A 19,544-nucleotide genomic window follows, 5' to 3' on the forward strand; every position below is an offset into this window, starting at 1 on the left:
GATACTGTATGCTGCCTTTGGAAAACACTGTGGACTAACAAATGTAGGCGGCTAGCACATTTATTAATAAGCAAGCTAAAGCCCCCCTGCCCTGGGGGCTCCTTGACCCAGTCCAGCATTCCAAGTGCCAAGTAGTGAAGGTCTTGCAAAGAGATCTCCTGGAAGGCCTTCCCCTTCCTTCTACCAGGTATGCTTTGGGGGAAATGAAAGTGCCTGGAAAAGGCCCAGGTGCTGGGGGGGGGGGAGGTGCTTGAGCCCTGCCACACGTCACTGGAAGCTGCTGACTTTGGATTGACTTGGAAACTAGAAATGTTTTCAGATTTCTTACCTCAACTGAGATGGGGAGGGGGGAGTTGACCCGTCCTGAGTGACAGCGGGAGTTGAGGAGAATCGTTGGACTTGCTACTCTCCCCTCATCACAACTGACCCCTAAAATTGGAGCCTGCTTTGTGTGTCAGTCCTCTGAGTCTGTGCTTTCTTTGTGTTTATTCTGCTTTATTGGTTTTGACTTTTTTTTTGTTTTAACGGATATTGTTTATTGTACGTAGTGTACATTGCTTAGAGATTATTGATATAATAAGCAGTTTAGACATGCTGTTTGGTTTTTTAAAAAATATAAAATGAAATCGGAAATTGTTTCATGTTCCTATTTCTTAGCAGAGATATAAACACAAGCAGCAGAGTGAGAATATAAACCAGCCCACCTTGCCCTAGGCACAAATAACAGCAGACACAACCTTCTTAGCTAAAAAGATAAAGAATATTTACTCACGACCTTTCATATGTTCAGGAAACATAGGCTGTAGTTTAGATGAAAGAAAAAGTAGAAGCCTTAGTCCATTTTAGTCTTTGGTAGTGATGCTCTCAGGAGAGCATCTGCCATGCAGCCTCTCCCAGAGGTAAAAAGCTCAGTAATGGAAATTATGCAAGAATCCCCAGGACAAAGGAGGAGGAAACCAGGTAACTAAACCCACCCATTAGGAAGTTACATCATGGTAAACGGGTACATGGGATATTTCCCCAAATATCCCTTAAAGGGAACATCTCCCTTTTACAAGGGAACATGCAAGTTTGCCTATTCCAACAGAATCAAGCACTCCACGTGTGGTGGTGGTGGTGGTGTGGGTCTTCATGTGGATACTAGAGCAGGGGTGGGGGACTTGTTTTACTCCACAGGCCAGATCCTTCTCAGGATCGGCCTCCCAGGCGGGGCCATTCACATGTCAATTACGTGACATCTTTATGACATCACATGGTTGACAACTGGATTGATGGGCGGGGAGACAAAGGGGAGAAAAATTTACCCTTTGTCCCTCCCCAAGGACAAGAAGACAGGCTTTCTTATTTTTTTATTATTATTATTGTACTTGTATACCGCCCCATAGCCGAAGCTCTCTGGGCGGTTTACAGTAACTAAAAACATTAAAACAAATACAATTTAAAACAGATCTTATAAAAACAATTTAAAACACAATTTAAAAATTTAAACAGTATAAAACACATGCTAAAATGCCTGGGAGAAGAGGAAAGTCTTGACCTGGCGCCGAAAAGATAACAGTGTTGGCGCCAGGTGCACCTCGTCAGAAGAATCATTCCATAATTTGGGGGCCACCACTGAGAAGGCCCTCTCCCTTGTTGCCATCCTCCAAGCTTCCCTTTGATCTTGAACGTAGTGTACGGGTGGGTTTGTATCGGAAGAGGCGTTCCATCAGGTATTGTGGTCCCAAGCCTTGTAAGGCTTTATAGGTCAAAACCAGCACCTTGAATCGAGCTCGGAAACATACAGGCAGCCAGTGCAAGCGGGCCAGAATCGGTTTTATATGTTCGGACCGTCTGGTCCCTGTTACTAATCTGGCCGCTGCATTTTGCACAAGCTGCAGTTTCCGAACCGTCTTCAAAGGCAGCCCCATGTAGAGTGCATTGCAGTAATCTAATTTGGAGGTTACCAGAGCATGGACAACTGAAGCCAGGTTATCTCTGTCCAGATAGGGACGTAGTTGGGCCACCAACCGAAGTTGGTAGAAGGCACTCCGTGCCACCGAGGCTACCTGAGCCTCAAGTGACAGAGATGGTTCTAGGAGAATCCCCAAGCTATGAACCTGCTCTTTCAGGGGGAGCGCAACCCCATCCAGGACAGGTTGGACATCCACCATCTGGTCAGAAGAACCACCCACTAGCAGCATCTCAGTCTTGTCTGGATTGAGCCTCAGTTTATTAGCCCTCATCCAGTCCATTGTCACAGCCAGGCACCGGTTCAGCACATTGACAGCATCACCTGAAGAGGATGAAAAGGAGAAGTAGAGCTGCGTGTCATCAGCATACTGATGGGAACGCGCTCCAAAGCTCCGGATGACCGCACCCAGTGGTTTCATGTCGATGTTGAACAGCATGGGAGACAGAACTGACCCCTGTGGAACCCCATACTGGAGAGTCCAGTGTGCCGAGCAATGTTCCCCAAGCACTACCTTCTGGAGGCGACCTGCCAAATAGGAGTGGAACCACTGCAATGCAGTACCTCCCATTCCCAACTCAGCCAGTCTCCCCAGAAGGATACCATGGTCGATGGTATCGAAAGCCGCTGAGAGATCAAGGAGAATCAGCAGAGTCACACTCCTCCTGTCTCTCTCCCGACAAAGGTCATCATACAGGGCGACCAAGGCTGTTTCTGTGCCAAAACCAGGCCTGAAACCCGACAAATGGATCCAGATAATCGGTCTCATCCAAGAGTGTCTGGAGCTGGTCTGCAACCACTCGTTCAAGGACCTTGCCCAGGAATGGAACATTTGCTACCTGCCTATAGTTATTAAGATTTTCTGGGTCCAGGGAGGGTCCCTTCAGGAGTGGTCTCACTACTGCCTCTTTCAGGCAGCCAGGGACCACCCCCTCTCGCAGAGAGGCATTAATCACTTCCCTGGCCCAGCCGGATGTTCCATCCCTGCTAGCTTTTATTAGCCAAGGAGGGCAAGGATCCAGCACAGAAGTGGTTGCACGAACCTGTCCAAGCACCTTGTCAACGTCCTCAAGCTGCACCAACTGAAACTCATCCAAGAAATCGGGACAAGGCTGTCCTCTAGATACCTCGCTTGATTCACCTGCTGTAACACTGGAGTCTAAGTCCTGGCGAATGCTAAAGATTTTATCGTGGAAGTGCCTAGCAAATTCATTACAGCGGGCCTCAGATGGTTCTACCTTGTCCCTGGGGCCAGAGTGTAATAGCTCCCTTCTGCCAGGAACAGCAGCAGGATGGTGGTGGTGGTGGTAGGGAGTGGAGTGAAGGGGAGAAAGACTTACTCTGTCCGTCCTACCATCATGGCCTGGGGGGTAGGAAGCGGAGAATTATTTCTCCCCTCCCTCCTGACCCAGCTGGGGTAAGCCCCATGCCTGCTTCTTTGAGGAATGTGCACTCCTACCACTCTTCTTGTTCCACTTTGCCTTGTTCTAGCAAAGGAGCCTTTGGGAGCCCCCTTTAAGCTCCCAGTTGTTCCTTTGAAGGCCCACCCTTTGCTGCCCCACACATGATGCCATGTATGCATCAGGCGGGTAGGCATGACTTCCCCAAACAGGGAGGCCTGGGGGGCTGTCGTTGGTCTGTAGCGCGGAGGTTCCCCCACCCCTGCACAGAAGGATGGTATCCAAACCACTCTGGATTGTGCCCCACTGAGAGATCATCGTGGGTTCAGTTCCTGTACATTATTTCCCCCACTCAACTTAGAATAAAGCAAAAATGGCTTATTAAACAGTCTAGTTTTGTATGTGTAGCTTGCAGAAAATTAGAATGTTTGTCTTCTGCTTAAATTAACAGGAGAATTAGAATTGGAGAGAAAAACATAAGAATTGCAAGACAAGCATGTGGTATAACTGAAAGATGCTCTAGTTACCTTTGGGGGATCTCTTCCTCCCCCCCCCATATTCTGTCACGATGCTGTGTGATTTCCCTTGCCTGAAGGCAGAAAGATTCACCTAAATGAGGTCTGGTATTGGATGTTTGAGCCTCTTAAATTCTTCCTCCCTTTCCCTCCTTTTCTTCAAAGGCTGTGCCTTATTCGAGAGACTATAAAAGAAAGTATGAGTTCTTCAGAAAGAAGTTAAAAAAGCAAGTAAGTTTATTTATTTTATTGATATATTTATTAAAGTATTTATTTACTGCCCTCTCACTATTCAATGTGGAACAGTTGTTCAAATGGCTGGCTACTCAAAAAAAATGTAAACGGTGGCACAGGCTTGTTGGCACAAAAGTCTTCAAGGGGCACCTGAAAGTAAGAAGCGAAGATGCCTGCTGAATCTCTTATGGAAAAGTGTCCCAGAGCATGGGACCAGCAACACTAAAAATGCCAGCTTCTGGTTGAGGCCAGTCGGGCCTCTGTAACACACGGGGAACAACTAACAGCACCCCTCCAGAGGAGCTCAATGATCCCGCTGGGGTAGAAGGGCTCAGGTGGTCCTTATGGTATCCTGGACCCAAGTTGTTCAGGGCTTTGTCTATCCACACAAGAGCCTTGAACCTTGCCCCATAAGAACTGGGCGGCCAGTGCAAATGTTTTAGCAGAGGTGTCACATGTGTTTGCCATCTGCCCCATGAGCAGATCAGCATCTAACTGCTGCATTCTGCACCAGTGGGAGCTTCCAGTCTAGGCCCGAGAGAAGCCCCACATAGTGCAGTAATCTAGTCTCGAGGTTACCAATGCATGGACTGCAGTGGCTGTCGTGATGCAGTTGTAGCTGGCATACCAGACAAAGCTGACAAAAGGCACTCCTAGCCACTGAGGTCATTTGCTTCTCTAATGACCAAGATGTATCCAGGAGTCCCCCAACCTATGTACCTGGCCCTTTAGAGCCTGTTGACACTCTTGTCACCATCGACACAATCAATCCTGAGGGCCCTTGCCATTGCTGTGGAGCATGTCAGCCACCTTGGTACTCTAGTGATGTGCATGCGATGAAACAGGAAGGTAGACGTCTAAAGCAGAGGTGGCGTAAATCTCGGTCTGAGCCTGACTGAGCACATGTGAGGCCACATTAATGTATCTACCATGTGCCAGTGGCAGCAGCAAGGTATGCATACTTGTCTGCTACCACTGCATGCACAAGGAGCCGTCTGGCAGAGTTTTTCCAAGTGGTGAATAGGCTGTTGTCATCAGGCCAGCTATACTCTGATACTCTTGGAAGCCAGCTGTAACAACTTTGGGAGACAGTTTAGGGACAAAACCGCTTGGATTCAGACCGAGTTGGGTGCTACGATTAGAGCAAGTCCAGTAGAGGCATCCATATTACTGTCTGTTCCATCTATACTGCATCAGTTTCAATTACGGAGGCCTGAGGATGTGGACACACTGCTTGAAGAAGTGCAGGTGACTACCTGACCCTTGCCCATCTTGGCCTCTTAGAACTAGCCATGAGGGGTCGACTGGAGTGATCAGTGTTTCACTGGAGGAGGGTAGAGGACCAGCCACCTTCAAGGAGGCAGTGGTGCGTCCCCTCCTTAAGGAGTCCTCCTTGGACCCAGAAGTGTTCAGTAACTATTGTTCAGTGGCAAATATCCCTTTTTGGGGCGAGGTGCTCGAGAAGGTAGTGGCGGTCCAAGTTCAGGCATATTTGGAAAAGATTGAATGCCTGGATCCATTCCAGTCTGGTTTCAGGCCTTGGACAATGAAATTTGTCGAGAGAGAGATGGGGGACTGCAACCCTGCTTGTTGTTCTTGACCTCTCAGAGCCTTTTGATGCCATTGACCAGATTGGAGTTGGGGGCACTGTACTGCACTGGTTCTGCTCTTACCTCCAGGGATGTTTTCCAGAAAGTATTTATGGGAGGCTTCTGTTCAACACCGTGGAAGCTTTCCTGTGGTGTCCTGCAAGGTTCCATCTTGTCCCCCATGCTATTTATCATCTTTATGAAGTCGCTGGGAGCAGTCACGAGGAGTTTTGAAGTGTCACCAATATGTAGATGATGCTCTGAAACAGGAGAGGCAGATGAGGTGCTCCACAGGGGTCTGGAGGCAGTGATGGGGCTGGATGCGGGCCAACAAACTGAAGCTGAATCCTGACAAGGTAGAAGTGTTATGTGTCCAGAGTTCTTATGCCCCTGAATTGGAGAGACACCCTGTTTTGGAAGAGGTTGCATTCCCCTGGAAAGAGCAGGTCCACAGCTTGGGGGTACGTCTGGATCCAGGGTTGTCACTGGAGACTCAGATGGCCCCAGTGGCTAGGAGTGCCTTTTTCTAGCTCTGGCTGGTTCACCAGCTTTGATTCCTTTTGGACGGGGTGATTTGGCTCAGTGCTCCATGGTCCATGCTTCCAGGTTGGACTACTGCAATGCTCTGTACATGGGGCTTCCCTTGAAGACGTCTCAGAAACTTAAACTGGTCCAAAATGCAGCAGCCACATTACTGGCTGGGGTTGCTTATGTAACCCCTGTTCTAAAACATGTGCGTTGATGGCCAGCTTGTTTTTGGGCCCAGTTCAGGTGCTTAAATCCCTAAATGACTTAGGCTCCAAATATCTTAGAGACCATCTCGTTCCCTGCAGACCCACTCAAATGTTAAGATCAGCAGAGGGGGTCTTCTTGGTCGTTCTGCCACCCTCAGAAGTCCAGGGATGGGTGGCCCGGGAGAGAGCGTTCTCTGTGGCAGTCCCCAAGTTGGGTGATTACCTGCCTACAGAGGTGCGTCTCACACCTTCACTATACAGCTTTTGGTGAATGCTGAAGACACATCTCTTAACCCTGGACTTCAGCTCCTGGAGATGTATGTTTTCAGAACCCACCCTGTTCTTGTGATTGAAATATGTTTTAATTCATTTTAATATTGTATTTTAGATTTTGTCATCCTCCCTGAGACCTATTGGTGAAGGAAGGACAATAAATACAAATTGTTGTTGTTGATAAGAACATAAGAAGAGCCTGCTGGATCAGGCCAGTGGCCCAGCTAGTCCAGCATCCTGTTCTCACAGTGGCCAACCAGGTGCCTGGGGGAAGCCCGCAAGCAGGACCCGAGTGCAAGAACACTCTCCCCTCCTGAGGCTTCCGGCAACTGGTTTTCAGAAGCATGCTGCCTCTGACTAGGGTGGCACAGCACAGCCATCATGGCTAGTAGCCATTGATAGCCCTGTCCTCCATGAATTTGTCTAATCTTCTTTTAAAGCCCTCCAAGCTGGTGGCCATTACTGCATCTTGTGGGAGCAAATTCCATAGTTTAACTATGCGCTGAGTAAAGAAGTACTTCCTTTTGTCTGTCCTGAATCTTCCAACATTCAGCTTCTTTGAATGTCCACGAGTTCTAGTATTATGAGAGTTGAAAAGTACAGGTCCCAATACCGATCCTTGAGGGACTCCACTTTCTACAGCCCTCCATTGGGAGAACTGTCCGTTTATTCCTACTCTCTGCTTTCTGCTTCTTAACCAATTCCTTATCCACAAGAGGACCTCTCCTCTTATTCCATGACTGCTAAGCTTCCTCAGAAGCCTTTGGTGAGGTACCTTGTCAAACGCTTTTTGAAAGTCTAAGTACACTATGTCCACTGGATCACCTCTATCTATATGCTTGTTGACACTCTCAAAGAATTCTAATAGGTTATTGAGACAGGACTTTCCCTTGCAGAAGCCATGCTGGCTCTGCTTCAGCAAGGCTTGTTCTTCTATGTGCTTAGTTAATCTAGCTTTAATCATACTTTCTACCAGTTTTCCAGGGACAGAAGTTAAGCTAACTGGCCTGTAATTTCCGGGATCCCCTCTGGATCCCTTTTTGAAGATTGGCGTTACATTTGCCACTTTCCAGTCCTCAGGCACGGAGGAGGACCCGAGGGACAAGTTACATATTTTAGTTAGCAGATCAGCAATTTCACCTTTCAGTTCTTTGAGAACTCTCGGGTGGATGCCATCCGGGCCCGGTGATTTGTCAGTTTTTATATTGTCCATTAAGCTTAGAACTTCCTCTCTCATTACCACTATTTGTCTTAGTTCCTCAGAATCCCTTCCTGCAAATGTTAGTTCAGGTTCAGGGATCTGCCCTATATCTTCCACTGTGAAGACAGATGCAAAGAATTCATTTAGCTTCTCTGCAATCTCCTTATCGTTCTTTAGTACACCTTTGACTCCCTTATCATCCAAGGGTCCAATTGTCTCCCTAGATGGTCTCCTGCTTTGAATGTATTTATAGAATTTTTTGTTGTTGGTTTTTATGTTCTTAGCAATGTGCTCCTCAAATTCTTTTTTAGCATCCCTTATTGTCTTCTTGCATTTCTTTTGCCAGAGTTTGTGTTCTTTTTTATTTTCTTCATTTGGACAAGACTTCCATTTTCTGAAGGAAGACTTTTTGCCTCTAAGAGCTTCCTTGACTTTGCTCGTTAACCATGCTGGCATCTTCTTGGCCCTGGCGGTACCTTTTCTGATCTGCGGTATGCACTCCAGTTGAGCTTCTAATATAGTGTTTTTAAACAACTTCCAAGCATTTTCGAGTGATGTGACCCTCTGGACTTTCTTTTTCAGCTTTCTTTTTACCAATCCCCTCATTTTTGTGAAGTTTCCTCTTTTGAAGTCAAATGTGACCGTGTTGGATTTTCTTGGCAATTGGCCAGTTACATGTATGTTAAATTTAATAGCACTGTGGTCACTGCTCCCAATCGGTTCAACAACACTTACATCTCGCACCAGGTCCCGGTCCCCACTGAGGATTAAGTCCAGGGTTGCCGTCCCTCTGGTCGGTTCCATGACCAACTGATCTAGGGAATAGTCATTTAGAATATCTAGAAACTTTGCTTCTTTGTCATGACTGGAACACATATGCGGCCAGTCTATGTCCGGGTAGTTGAAGTCACCCATTACTACCACATTTCCTAGTTTGGATGCTTCCTCAATTTCATATCTCATCTCAAAGTCTCCCTGAGCATTTTGATCAGGGGGACGATAGATCGTTCCCAGTATTAAGTCCCTCCTGGGGCATGGTATCACCACCCACAACGATTCTGTGGAGGAGTCTGCCTCTTTTGGGGTTTCGAGCTTGCTGGATTCAATGCCTTCTTTCACGTATAGAGCGACTCCGCCACCAATACGTCCTTCCCTGTCCTTCCGATATAGTTTATATCCAGGGATAACCGTATCCCACTGGTTTTCTCCATTCCACCAGGTCTCGGTTATGCTCACTATATCAATGCTCTTCTCTAAGACCAAGCACTCCAGTTCTCCCATCTTGGTTCGGAGGCTCCTAGCATTAGCGTACAGGCACTTGTAAGCAGTGTCTCTCTTCAAGTGTCTTTGGCACTTGTGGTTAGGCCTGTGGTAATTTTGCTCTTCTGAATTTATATCCTGTGCCCCTGCTCTCAAAATGCCTACTTCTAGGCCTACCCCTTTTAAAATTTCATCATTTCTTTGGTTTTTATCCCAGGGGGGAGGTTTATTCCGAACCGGACCTTTCTCAGCTCCTGTCAGGTTTCCCCCCTCAGTCAGTTTAAAAGCTGCTCTGCTACCTTTTTAATTTTAAGTGCCAGCAGTCTGGTTCCATTCTGGTTCAAGTGGAGCCCATCCCTTTTGTACAGGCCCGGCTTGTCCCAAAATGTTCCCCAGTACCTAACAAATCCGAACCCTTCCACCCGACACCATCGTCTCATCCACGCATTGAGACTGCGAAGCTGGGCCTGTCTGGCTGGGCCTGTGCGTGGAACCGGTAGCATTTCAGAGAAAGCCACCTTGGAGGTCCTGGCTTTCAGCATCCTACCTAGCAACCTAAATTTTGCTTCCAGGACCTCACGGCTGCATTTCCCCATGTCGTTGGTGCCAACGTGCACCACGACCGCTGACTCCTTCCCAGCACTGTCTACCAAACTATCTAAACGACGGGCGATATCCGCTGAGATTGAGATAACGAAACAAACCCTGCGACAGGGCAGTAAGGAGCTGAAAATTGAACTGAGCAAAATGACGCAGGAGCTTAAAGAAATAGGGGATCCTGTGAGAGAGGAGAATGAGATCAGAGATGAGAAAAGAAAAAATAAAGGGAAGATACAAGCCCTGGAGATTGGAACAAATGTGGAATTGGAAAAAGATCTGGAGTTTATGGATATTAGAAATAAAATCTACTGTTTGGAATTTAACGTTATCTCTGAAGAAATTAATGAAGATATTAGAGATAAAGTTATCAATGGCTTGGATAATCTTCTGGACTGGAATGACGTGATGGAGCTTGATATAGAGAAAATCTATGGAATTAACTGCAGCCATGTGACAATGGAAAAACTCTCAAGAGATGAGCCAGTGCATTTTGTAAAAAAGAAGAACAGAGATATGACTTTACAACAATATTTCAGCAACTTATTCAGAATCGATGGCAAGAAAATATTTGGGATAGAGGAAATTCCCATCAGACTCTTATTATATGACTATGGCTATGACAGCAAGATTATTATGGAATACTGATAATGGAAGATTGGACTGAAATTACTGGACTTAACAGGACTATTGAAGATGGAAGATGGAATTAATAGGGATAATGGAATAATGGCTATTGAAATTATTGGACCTAACAGATTTTGATGAGATGGATTAATCGATATGTTTATTTGGACTATGGTTATGACAATAAGATTATTATTATTATTATTAACGAGATGGATTAATCGACATGTTTATTTGGAGAAAAATTGATAGATATATTTCTTAAAGAATTGAAACCTCTCTTTGACTTTTTGTGGAAAGAATAAAGTAATGTTTATGAGATTTGATGATTAATTAAGATAACTACTGGAGGAAAGTGATTTTATAATATAATTTAAGAGACAGGATTGTTATATATTGTAGACCTATAACTGATTTGATCTGCGACAAATGGGAAGTCAACATTTTATTTTTTTGTTTAATCATTTTTGTTTTGTTTTGTTTTTTGTCTTTGAATGTTTTATGATTTTGTTTTGTATGTTTTATGAAAATTTGAATAAAAATTATTGTAAAAAAATAAATAAATAAACGATGGGCGATATCCGCAACCTTCGCACCAGGCAGGCAAAACACCTTGCGGTCTACACGCCCATCACACACCCCACTGTCTATGTTCCTAATGATCGAATCACCCACTACAAGGATCCCTCCACCCCCTGCCCTGGAGATATATCCTCGGCACGAGAGGATAGCTGCTCATCCCCCAAGGAATGGGTCCCTTCTAAGGGATCGTTTCCCTCTTCCTCAGCTGGATGCTCTCCTTCCCCAAGACCATCGTTGTCCATGATAGCAGGAGAGGTATCATCGTTGGAGTGGGACACAGCTATAACGTCCCTGAAGGCCTCCTCCACACACCTCTCTGCCTCTCTCAGCTTTTCCAGGTCCGCCACCTTGGCCTCAAGGAAATGAAGTCGTTCCCGGAGAGCCAGGAGCTCATTGCACCGAGAGCACACCCACGACTTCTGTCCAACAGGCAGATAGTTGTACATGCTGCAGGCGGTGCAAAACACTGGAAAGCCCCCATACCCCTGCTGGCTTCTTACCTGCATAGTTTTGTTTAAGGTTTATTACATCAATGGGTTGGAGACTGCGGTTTAGTTGAGGTCAGGGAACAGACGGGCAGAGTGGGGGGCCCTGGCCTCCTCGCCCTGCTGCCGAACTCGCTCTGCTGCTTAACTCGCCTTGACGCTTTGTCAGCTGGGGCTCCCTCTAGCTCGTGGAGCAGCACGATAACAGTGGAGCAGTGGATAACAGTAGTAGTAGTAGTAATTAATAGTAGTAACAATATTAGTAATAGTAGTAGTAGTAGTAGTAGTAGTAAGAATAATAACAGAGGGAGTGCAACCCATCCAGAACAGGCAATTGACCTGGTCCTTACAGAGAGTGCAACCCCATCCTGAAAGTTCAACAGGCCTATCTTCCAGACACGTGAACCACTGACTCACAGAGCCTCCATCTTCCCAGGATTCAAACTACTTCATTGGCCCTCATAATAACAATATAATAATAATAATAATAAACTTTATTTCTACCCCGCCCTTTTTCCAATAGGACTCAGAGCGGCTTACAACTAAAAACAACACCAATTAAAACATACAGAAGTATACTATTAAAAAAGAATTAAACTATGAGAAAAATTAAAACCATAAAACATAGGTTAAAAACAGCGGACAATTTAAAATAATAAAATCATATAATATAGTCACCAAACCTATGACACTTAATCCTGGTTGTTCTCTATCCCAAATGCCCGTTGAAATAAAACAGTCTTTACTTGTCGCCGGAAAGACGGCAAGGAGGGAGCTGATCGCCCCTCACTCGGAAGGGAGTTCTACAGCCTAGGGGTGGCCACCGAAAAGGCCCTATCTCGTGTCCGCGTCATATGTGCTTGCGAAGGTGTGGGGAACACAAGAAGGGCCTCACCTGAAGATCTCAAATCCCGGACAGGTTCATGTAGGGAGATACGATCTGTCAAATAGTCTGGACCTGAGCCGTATAGGGCTTTGTAGGTCAAAACCAGCACTTTGAATTGTGACCGGAAACAAATTGGCAGCCAATGGAGCTGTTGTAACAGGGGAGTTGTATGGTCCCTGTAACCAGCTCCAGTTAGTACTCTGGCTGCAGCTCTTTGTACCAATTTAAGTTTCCGAACAGTCTTCCAAGGCAGCCCCACGTAGAGCGCGTTACAGTACTCTAAGCGGGATGTAACCAAGGCATGCATCACCCTAGTCAGATCAGGCAGGTCCAGGAACGGGCGCAGCTGGTGCACCCGTTTTAATTGGGCAAGTGCGCTCCTGGATACAGCAGCAATCTGGGCCTCCAAATTCAAAGCTGAGTCCAGGAGTACACCCAAACTGCGAACCTGAGACTTCAGGGGGAGTGCTACCCCATCCACCACCGGTTGAATCCCTATTCCCTATTCATCTAATCCACCACTGCATTAAGACACCAGTCCAGAATTTGCACAGCTTCTCCCAATTCAGATGTTATGGAGAAATAGAGATGTGTGTCATCAGCATATTTCTGACACCTTGCTTCAAAATTCCTAATGACCACTCTCGACAGTTTCATATAGAAGTTAAATAACATAGGGGTGAAAATGGTGCCCTGCAGAACCCCATAGCATAAGTTCTAGGAGCCCGAAGAGTAGTCCCCCAATATTATTTTTTGGATTTAACCACTAGGTAGCGATGGGACCTCTGTAGTCCAGTGCCTCTGGTACCCCTTCCACTCCGTCCATCCAGGAGTAAAAAAGCGGCTGAAAGATTGAGTAAGAATAACCGTAAGAGTAATGGGGTCATATTCCCCCATCCCTTTCCTGATACAGGTCATCCATCAGGGCAACTAAGGCTGATTCAGACCCAAAACCAGGCCGGAACGCAGATGGAAGTGTATCCAGACAGTCAGTGTCATCCAGGAACGCTTGGCATATCCCTGTATGGTTTGGGGCAGGGTTTCCCAAACTATGGTCCGTGGAGCTTCATTCAGGTGGTCCACAGCATGTCTGCCTTAAATATTCATATTTATTTGTAGTTTGTTTTGTTGCTTCTTTTATTTCTTATATTGTATTCATTGTATTATAACTTGAATTCTATGGAATGCAAATTGAAATACAATAAAGTACAATATGAGAAATAAAAGAAGCTATTAAAACACAATGCAAAATCACACAGCATTTTTGCACAGCTCGTTACAATTGCTGCAACGGGGCAGAGAAATCATTTAAGTGGTCCACCAAGACCATCAGCCATTTTCAAGTGGTCCATGGGGGGGAAAGGTTGGGAACCACCCACGAACAGTGCTTTGGTCTTCTCTGTATTGAGTCAGACACTGGTCTAGCACATTCATTGCCATGCCTTCAGATGCAAAAGAGAAATAGAGCTGCGTCTCATCTGCATGACAATGACAACGCACTCCAATGTCTGGATGACCTCACTTAACAATTTCCTGAGGGATAAATTGACCCCTGCAGCGCCCAACATTGAAAGGTTCATGGAGCCAAGCAACATTTCCCAAGCACCATCCTCTGGAGACAGCCATCCAAGGAGGACTGGAAACACTGTAAAGTGGTACCATCCACTCTCAACTGAGACAGCTACTCTGGAAGAAGACCATGGTCAATAGTGTTATAAACCACAGAGATCAAGGAGAATCAGCAGGGCTGTACTCACCCTGTCTCTCTCCCAACAAAAGTAATAATACAGGGTAACCAAGGCAGTTTCCATGCCAAAACCAGACCTAAACTCCAGTTGAAATTGATGTAGAAAATTGGCCTCATCCAAGAGAGACTGGATCTGATTAATGACCATCTGCTCAAGAACCTTGTCCAAGAAGGAGACATTAGCAACTGGTTGGTAGTTGTTTAAATTTTCTGGATCCAGGGAGGGCTTCTTAAGGATGATCTTACCACCACCTCCTTAAGCAGGCAGAAACCACTCCGTCTCATATTAATCACCTCCCTGGCCCAACCAACTGCTCTATTTAGTAGCTTTTTACAATTACTAAGGGCATGTGGCCACCCGCACCAATCTGAGCACCTTGACCATATCCTCAAGCCATACAAAGTGAAACTCATCCAAGCCCTGTCCTCCATAAATTTGCCTACCCCTTTTTCAAGCACATCCAAGCGGGTGGCCATCATTATATCATGTGGGGAGTGAATTCCCTAGTTTAACACTGGACAGCTCTGTGAAGAAGTCTCCTGTTGTCTGTTCTGAATCTTCCAGCATTCAGCTGTAGACCGTCAAGAGCAGCATAGAGCTGCTTTGATGATGTGCAGTCACAAACTGACGGAATGAGTGGGGTTTTTTAATGATAAAATACTGGAGTGACTTCCTTAGTCTTGTAATCTTGAAGCGTTAACAGCTAGGTATTTGTTAAGGCATATAACTTCAAATGCTCCTCATTTAATGACATGGCATTCTGCAGTCTGTTTAAAACTGACATAATCCAACTTTTTACCAAAAGTGCAGTGCCCTGTTTAAATATCGTATCTTCATTATGCTTGACAGATTGCTCCTAACATTCATTTTTCCTGTTATTCTTCAGAGTGATATTCCAAATAAGTTGGAAATGAAACTTCATCGTGCCACAATATTTGAAGACTCCTACAGAAGAATTATTGCTATAAAGAAACCAGAGTATCTCAAAGCCAGGCTTTGGATTGAGTTTGATGGTGAAAAGGGCTTAGACTACGGAGGTGTTGCCAGGGAATGGTTCTTCTTCCTCTCCAAGGAAATGTTTAATCCTTACTATGGATTGTTTGAATATTCTGCAACGTAAGTAAGAGATGGCTCTGATTGAGATTCTGCTGTTTTCTGCAAATGTGAAATGGTAAACAGCTTAAACAACAAATGAGGCACTCTGCCAGCCAGAATCTTCATACTACTTTTAAATTCTCCAGTATTGGTTCTCTCTCTCTCTCTCTCTCTCTCTCACACACACACACACACACACACACACACACAGAGAGAGAGAACCACTAAGGTTCCTCACTTGGCTACTCCACCCGTCCCTTTCTTGAAGAATGGCATCAAACTTAGGAGGATACAGTTATGCAATCTGAGTTTTAAGAGACAAATTTAATTTGAGCCACAACTTCGGGGGGGGGGAGGGGAACCCAACCTCTGTTGTTCATCTTTGGACTTTCCTCATGTGGAAGTGCGACGTGAGGAGGCAAGTGCTAGACTGGATGGATGCCAAGTTCTGATGTGCTAAAAAAAGTGGGTGGACATGAAAAGAGAATACAATTAAATAAACTAAGAGCCTTACCTTTTTTGAATACTAAACTACAGCAACTAAAAGAAATTAATAACTCCTTTCTTAAAAATACATTTAGTGTATGGTTTAAAAGAATAAAAGAGTGGACTCTAATATATCATTCTCTTTTTTATCATTCTGACAAATGTCATTAATTTCTAGACTGGGAAAAAGAAAGGTTTGTACTATATCAAAGACTTATATAATGGTTTAGAACTCAAATCAGGACAACAGATTGTAGAGCAACTTCAAGAAATCAAAAGGTGATGGCTCAATATCCAGTAGGTTCTCTATTTTGGAGTAGTACCTATTGTAAAAGCACAAGCTGCCAGGTCTTTGACAGGAATGGAGTTAAACATAACACAATAGAAAACTTGGGTCTGAAATACATGCCTTGTTGGAAAAAGTTAATTCTGAGAATTTTGATGGCCTTAAATTGTGTTGGGGAAAAAGAGTTAGGCTGTGATATTTTTATAAAAAATGGGAGGATATTTGGAAAAAATGACCTCTCTGATCTGTATCTGCAAAGGTGAAAGAGGGTACGTTTAAACTTATACACCACTGTTGCTTAACTCCAAGGAAATTAAGTCTAATGTATGCAACAGTAGATACGACATGCTGGTGCCAGGGCTGCTCAGACACTGGTACGTATATTCACATGTGGTGGGGCTGTGAAGTGATTCAAAGCTTTTGGAAAAAAATTTTCTCTGAATGTAGTACTATAGTCAAGCATAGCATAGAACCAACACCTACTCTTGCATTTTTAACTGGGTTTGATGATGTAAATAAGGATGTACCATACAAAGAGATGCTCTTCACAGCAGCTGGGCAGGTTATAGTTCACAACTGGAAAAAGGAAGGTGGAGGCACATTCCAGGTATAGAAAATTTAATTTGGCCATATGCTTTATTAGAAAACTGACGAAACAAATGCAGGTAGCAGGATGTTTGAAGGGGTAAGATTATTTTGTGGCACAATGGTATGGCTTTATTACATGGTCCACTGAAGATGTTGATAATGCTTTGGCACCTGCCTCACTGGAGGATCTCATGGAGGGACTTAGTGGGGTGAAAATGAAACCAAACTGGTTATTCTGCTCTGTTTTTTTTTCTTTGTACATCTTTAAGTTAAGAAATATGAAACAAAGGGTTATGTACACCTTACTTACTGGTTGTATATTCTGTTAACTCTTCTGGTTCTTATCTTTGCATTTTATGTGCTGGGGAAGGGTCGTAGTTCAGTGGCACCTCATCTGCTCTGCGTGCAGAAGGTCCCAGGTTCAATCTCTCTGTGAGAAAAACTTTCTCAGTGGAAATATACTGTACGTCCCACTGCTGGGTAGCGTAGACAAAACTGATCTTGTTGGACCAATGGTCTGGCCCAATATGGCAGCTTCAGAGATGATTGAAGAGATGTCTAATGCTAGTTTTATGAAACATGTGGCCTCTTCTTCCCTTGTAGGGATAACTATACTTTGCAGATCAATCCAAATTCTGGCATGTGCAATGAAGACCATCTTTCATACTTCAAGTTCATAGGCCGTGTGGCAGGGATGGCTGCCTACCATGGGAAGCTCTTGGATGGTTTGTACTTGACATTATGGAGGCTACTTTCTGGGCACTCTGCACTGCATTTCTTAAAATAGTTCTTTCTCTTCATCTCTTGCAGGTTTCTTTATCCGCCCTTTTTACAAAATGATGCTTCAAAAGCCAATAACTCTTCATGATATGGAATCTGTGGTACGTAATGCTTAGCCCAAGATGCTGCTGTTGCCTCTCATTTTTGTGGTAAATTACATTGGTGCATATTGTTATTTATTTATTATTTATATTTGTCAGCACCTTCCACCAGAAGAACTGTTTGCATTACTGGTCCTAAACATTCATCCCTTTCATGTTCACTCTAGGACAGTGAATACTACAGTTCTCTGAAATGGATTCTTGAAAATGATCCCACAGAACTGGACCTCCGGTTCACAGTTGATGAAGAACTTTTTGGGCAGGTTTGTATCCACACAGGGCATAAATTAGCACATTTATAAAAGAAAGACTGGAGGAGGGCTAATGTTGTCCGTATCTTCAAAAATGGCAAAAAGGAAGAGCCTGGGAACTACACACCAGTCTCATATTAATCCCTGGGAAAATTCTGGGGCAGATTATAAAGCGGTCAGTCTGTAAGCACCTTGAAAACAATGCAGTGATTACTAGAAGCCAACATGGATTTATCAAGAACAAATCCTGCCAGACTAATCTTCTCATCTTTTGATCGGGTAACCTCCCTGGTAGAGTGTGGGAATGCTGTGGACATAATATATCTTGACTTCAGCAAAGCTTTTGACGACGTGCCCCATGATACTCTGATTAGCAAGCTAGCTAAATGCGGGCTGGATGCAACAACCATCAGGTGGACCCACAGCTGGCTACAGAATCATACTCAAAGGGTGCTTATCAATGGTTCCCTCTCAAACTGGGGGGAGGGAACAAGCAGGGTACCTCAGGGCTCAACACTTTTATTAATGATGGATGAGGAGGTGTGGGGAATTTTTATCAAATTTGCAAATGATACAAAATGGGAGGGATAGCTAGTACCCTGGAAGACAGGAACAAAATTCAAAGGGATCTTGATAGGCTGGAGCATTTGGCTGAAAACAACAGAATGAAGTTTAACAGGAAAATGCAGAGTTCTACACCTAGGAAGACGAAACCAAATGCACAGTTATAAGATTGGGGATACTTATTTATTTGATTTATTTATTTAAAATATTTCTATCCTGCCCTTCTACCCTATAATAGGGCACTCAGGGCGGCTCAGCAATACTATATGCAAGAAGAATCTTGGGATTGTTGTTGATCACAGCTGAATATGAGCAAACAGTGTGATGTGGCTGCAAAAAAGGCAAATACTATTTTAGGCTCCATTAACAGAAGTATAGTTTTCAAATCACATGAAGTATTGGTTCCTCTATACAGGCACACCTCTCTTAACGCTGCCCCGCTTAACGTTGCCTCGCTATAACGTAAATGCTCTATTTGTCCCCATACCCCACTTAATGTTCACGCGCTTCGCAATAACGTATACTTTATTGGCATGATGTCGCTGCCATCTAGTGGTGATTGCATGCACTACAATTGAAGACAATTGCTTCACTTAACGTTTATTTTCGCTTTACATATACTGTCCGGTCCCATTGCGAACGTTAAAGCGGGGTATGCCTGTATTCGACACTGGTAAGGCCTCATCTGGAGTACTGCGTCCAATTCTGGACACCGTACTTGAAAGGATGCAGACAAACTAGAATGTGTTCAGAGGAGGGCAACAGGGATGATCAGGGGACTAGAAACAAAGCCTATGAGGAGAGACTGAAAAGCAGGAAATGTGTAGCCTTGAGAAGAGAAGACTGAGGGGAGATATGATAGCACTCTTCATGTGCTTGAAAGGTTGCCACACAGAGGATCTCTTCCTGATCATCCCAGAGTGCAGGACACAGACAAATGGGCTCAAGTTACAGGAAGCCAAATTTCAACTGAACATCAAGAAAACCTTCCTGACAGAGCAGCACAACTATGGAACCAATGACTAGGGAGGGGATGGGCTTTCCAGCACTGGAGACATTCAAGAGGCAGCTGGACAGACACCTGTCAGGCGTGCTTTAATTTGGATTCCTGTGTTGAGCAGGGGGTTGGACTCGATGGCCTCATAGGCCCCTTCCAACTCTATGATTCTATGAAAGGATATCTTACACAGTTGCTTCAGTCTTGTCTTAATATTTGTTCGTCTTTTTTTATAATGGAGCAGTTGATTGATAAGTGAGTTGATTTAGAATTTTTAGATTACCTCCTCAATATTTCTTGTCATTTATAATAAT

The 19,544-nt window shown here is 44.6% G+C and overlaps 1 protein-coding gene across 3 annotated transcripts in view; it reads left to right on the top strand.

Moving 5' to 3' along the window:
- NEDD4 (NEDD4 E3 ubiquitin protein ligase) overlaps positions 1-19,544 on the top strand; it is an 87,810-nt gene that overhangs the window by 57,769 nt on the left and 10,497 nt on the right. For 2 of the 3 annotated variants that reach the window (XM_061595928.1, XM_061595929.1), the window contains exons 18-22: positions 4,032-4,097; positions 14,969-15,198; positions 17,141-17,262; positions 17,348-17,418; positions 17,586-17,681. In XM_061595928.1, the coding sequence (XP_061451912.1) occupies positions 4,032-4,097; positions 14,969-15,198; positions 17,141-17,262; positions 17,348-17,418; positions 17,586-17,681 (585 nt within the window). The remainder of the gene's footprint in view (positions 1-4,031; positions 4,098-14,968; positions 15,199-17,140; positions 17,263-17,347; positions 17,419-17,585; positions 17,682-19,544) is intronic. The other variant, XM_061595930.1, reaches the window with a different exon arrangement.

The sequence above is a fragment of the Rhineura floridana genome, chromosome 14 (genome assembly GCF_030035675.1).
Source record: "Rhineura floridana isolate rRhiFlo1 chromosome 14, rRhiFlo1.hap2, whole genome shotgun sequence".
Lineage (NCBI taxonomy): Eukaryota > Metazoa > Chordata > Lepidosauria > Squamata > Rhineuridae > Rhineura > Rhineura floridana.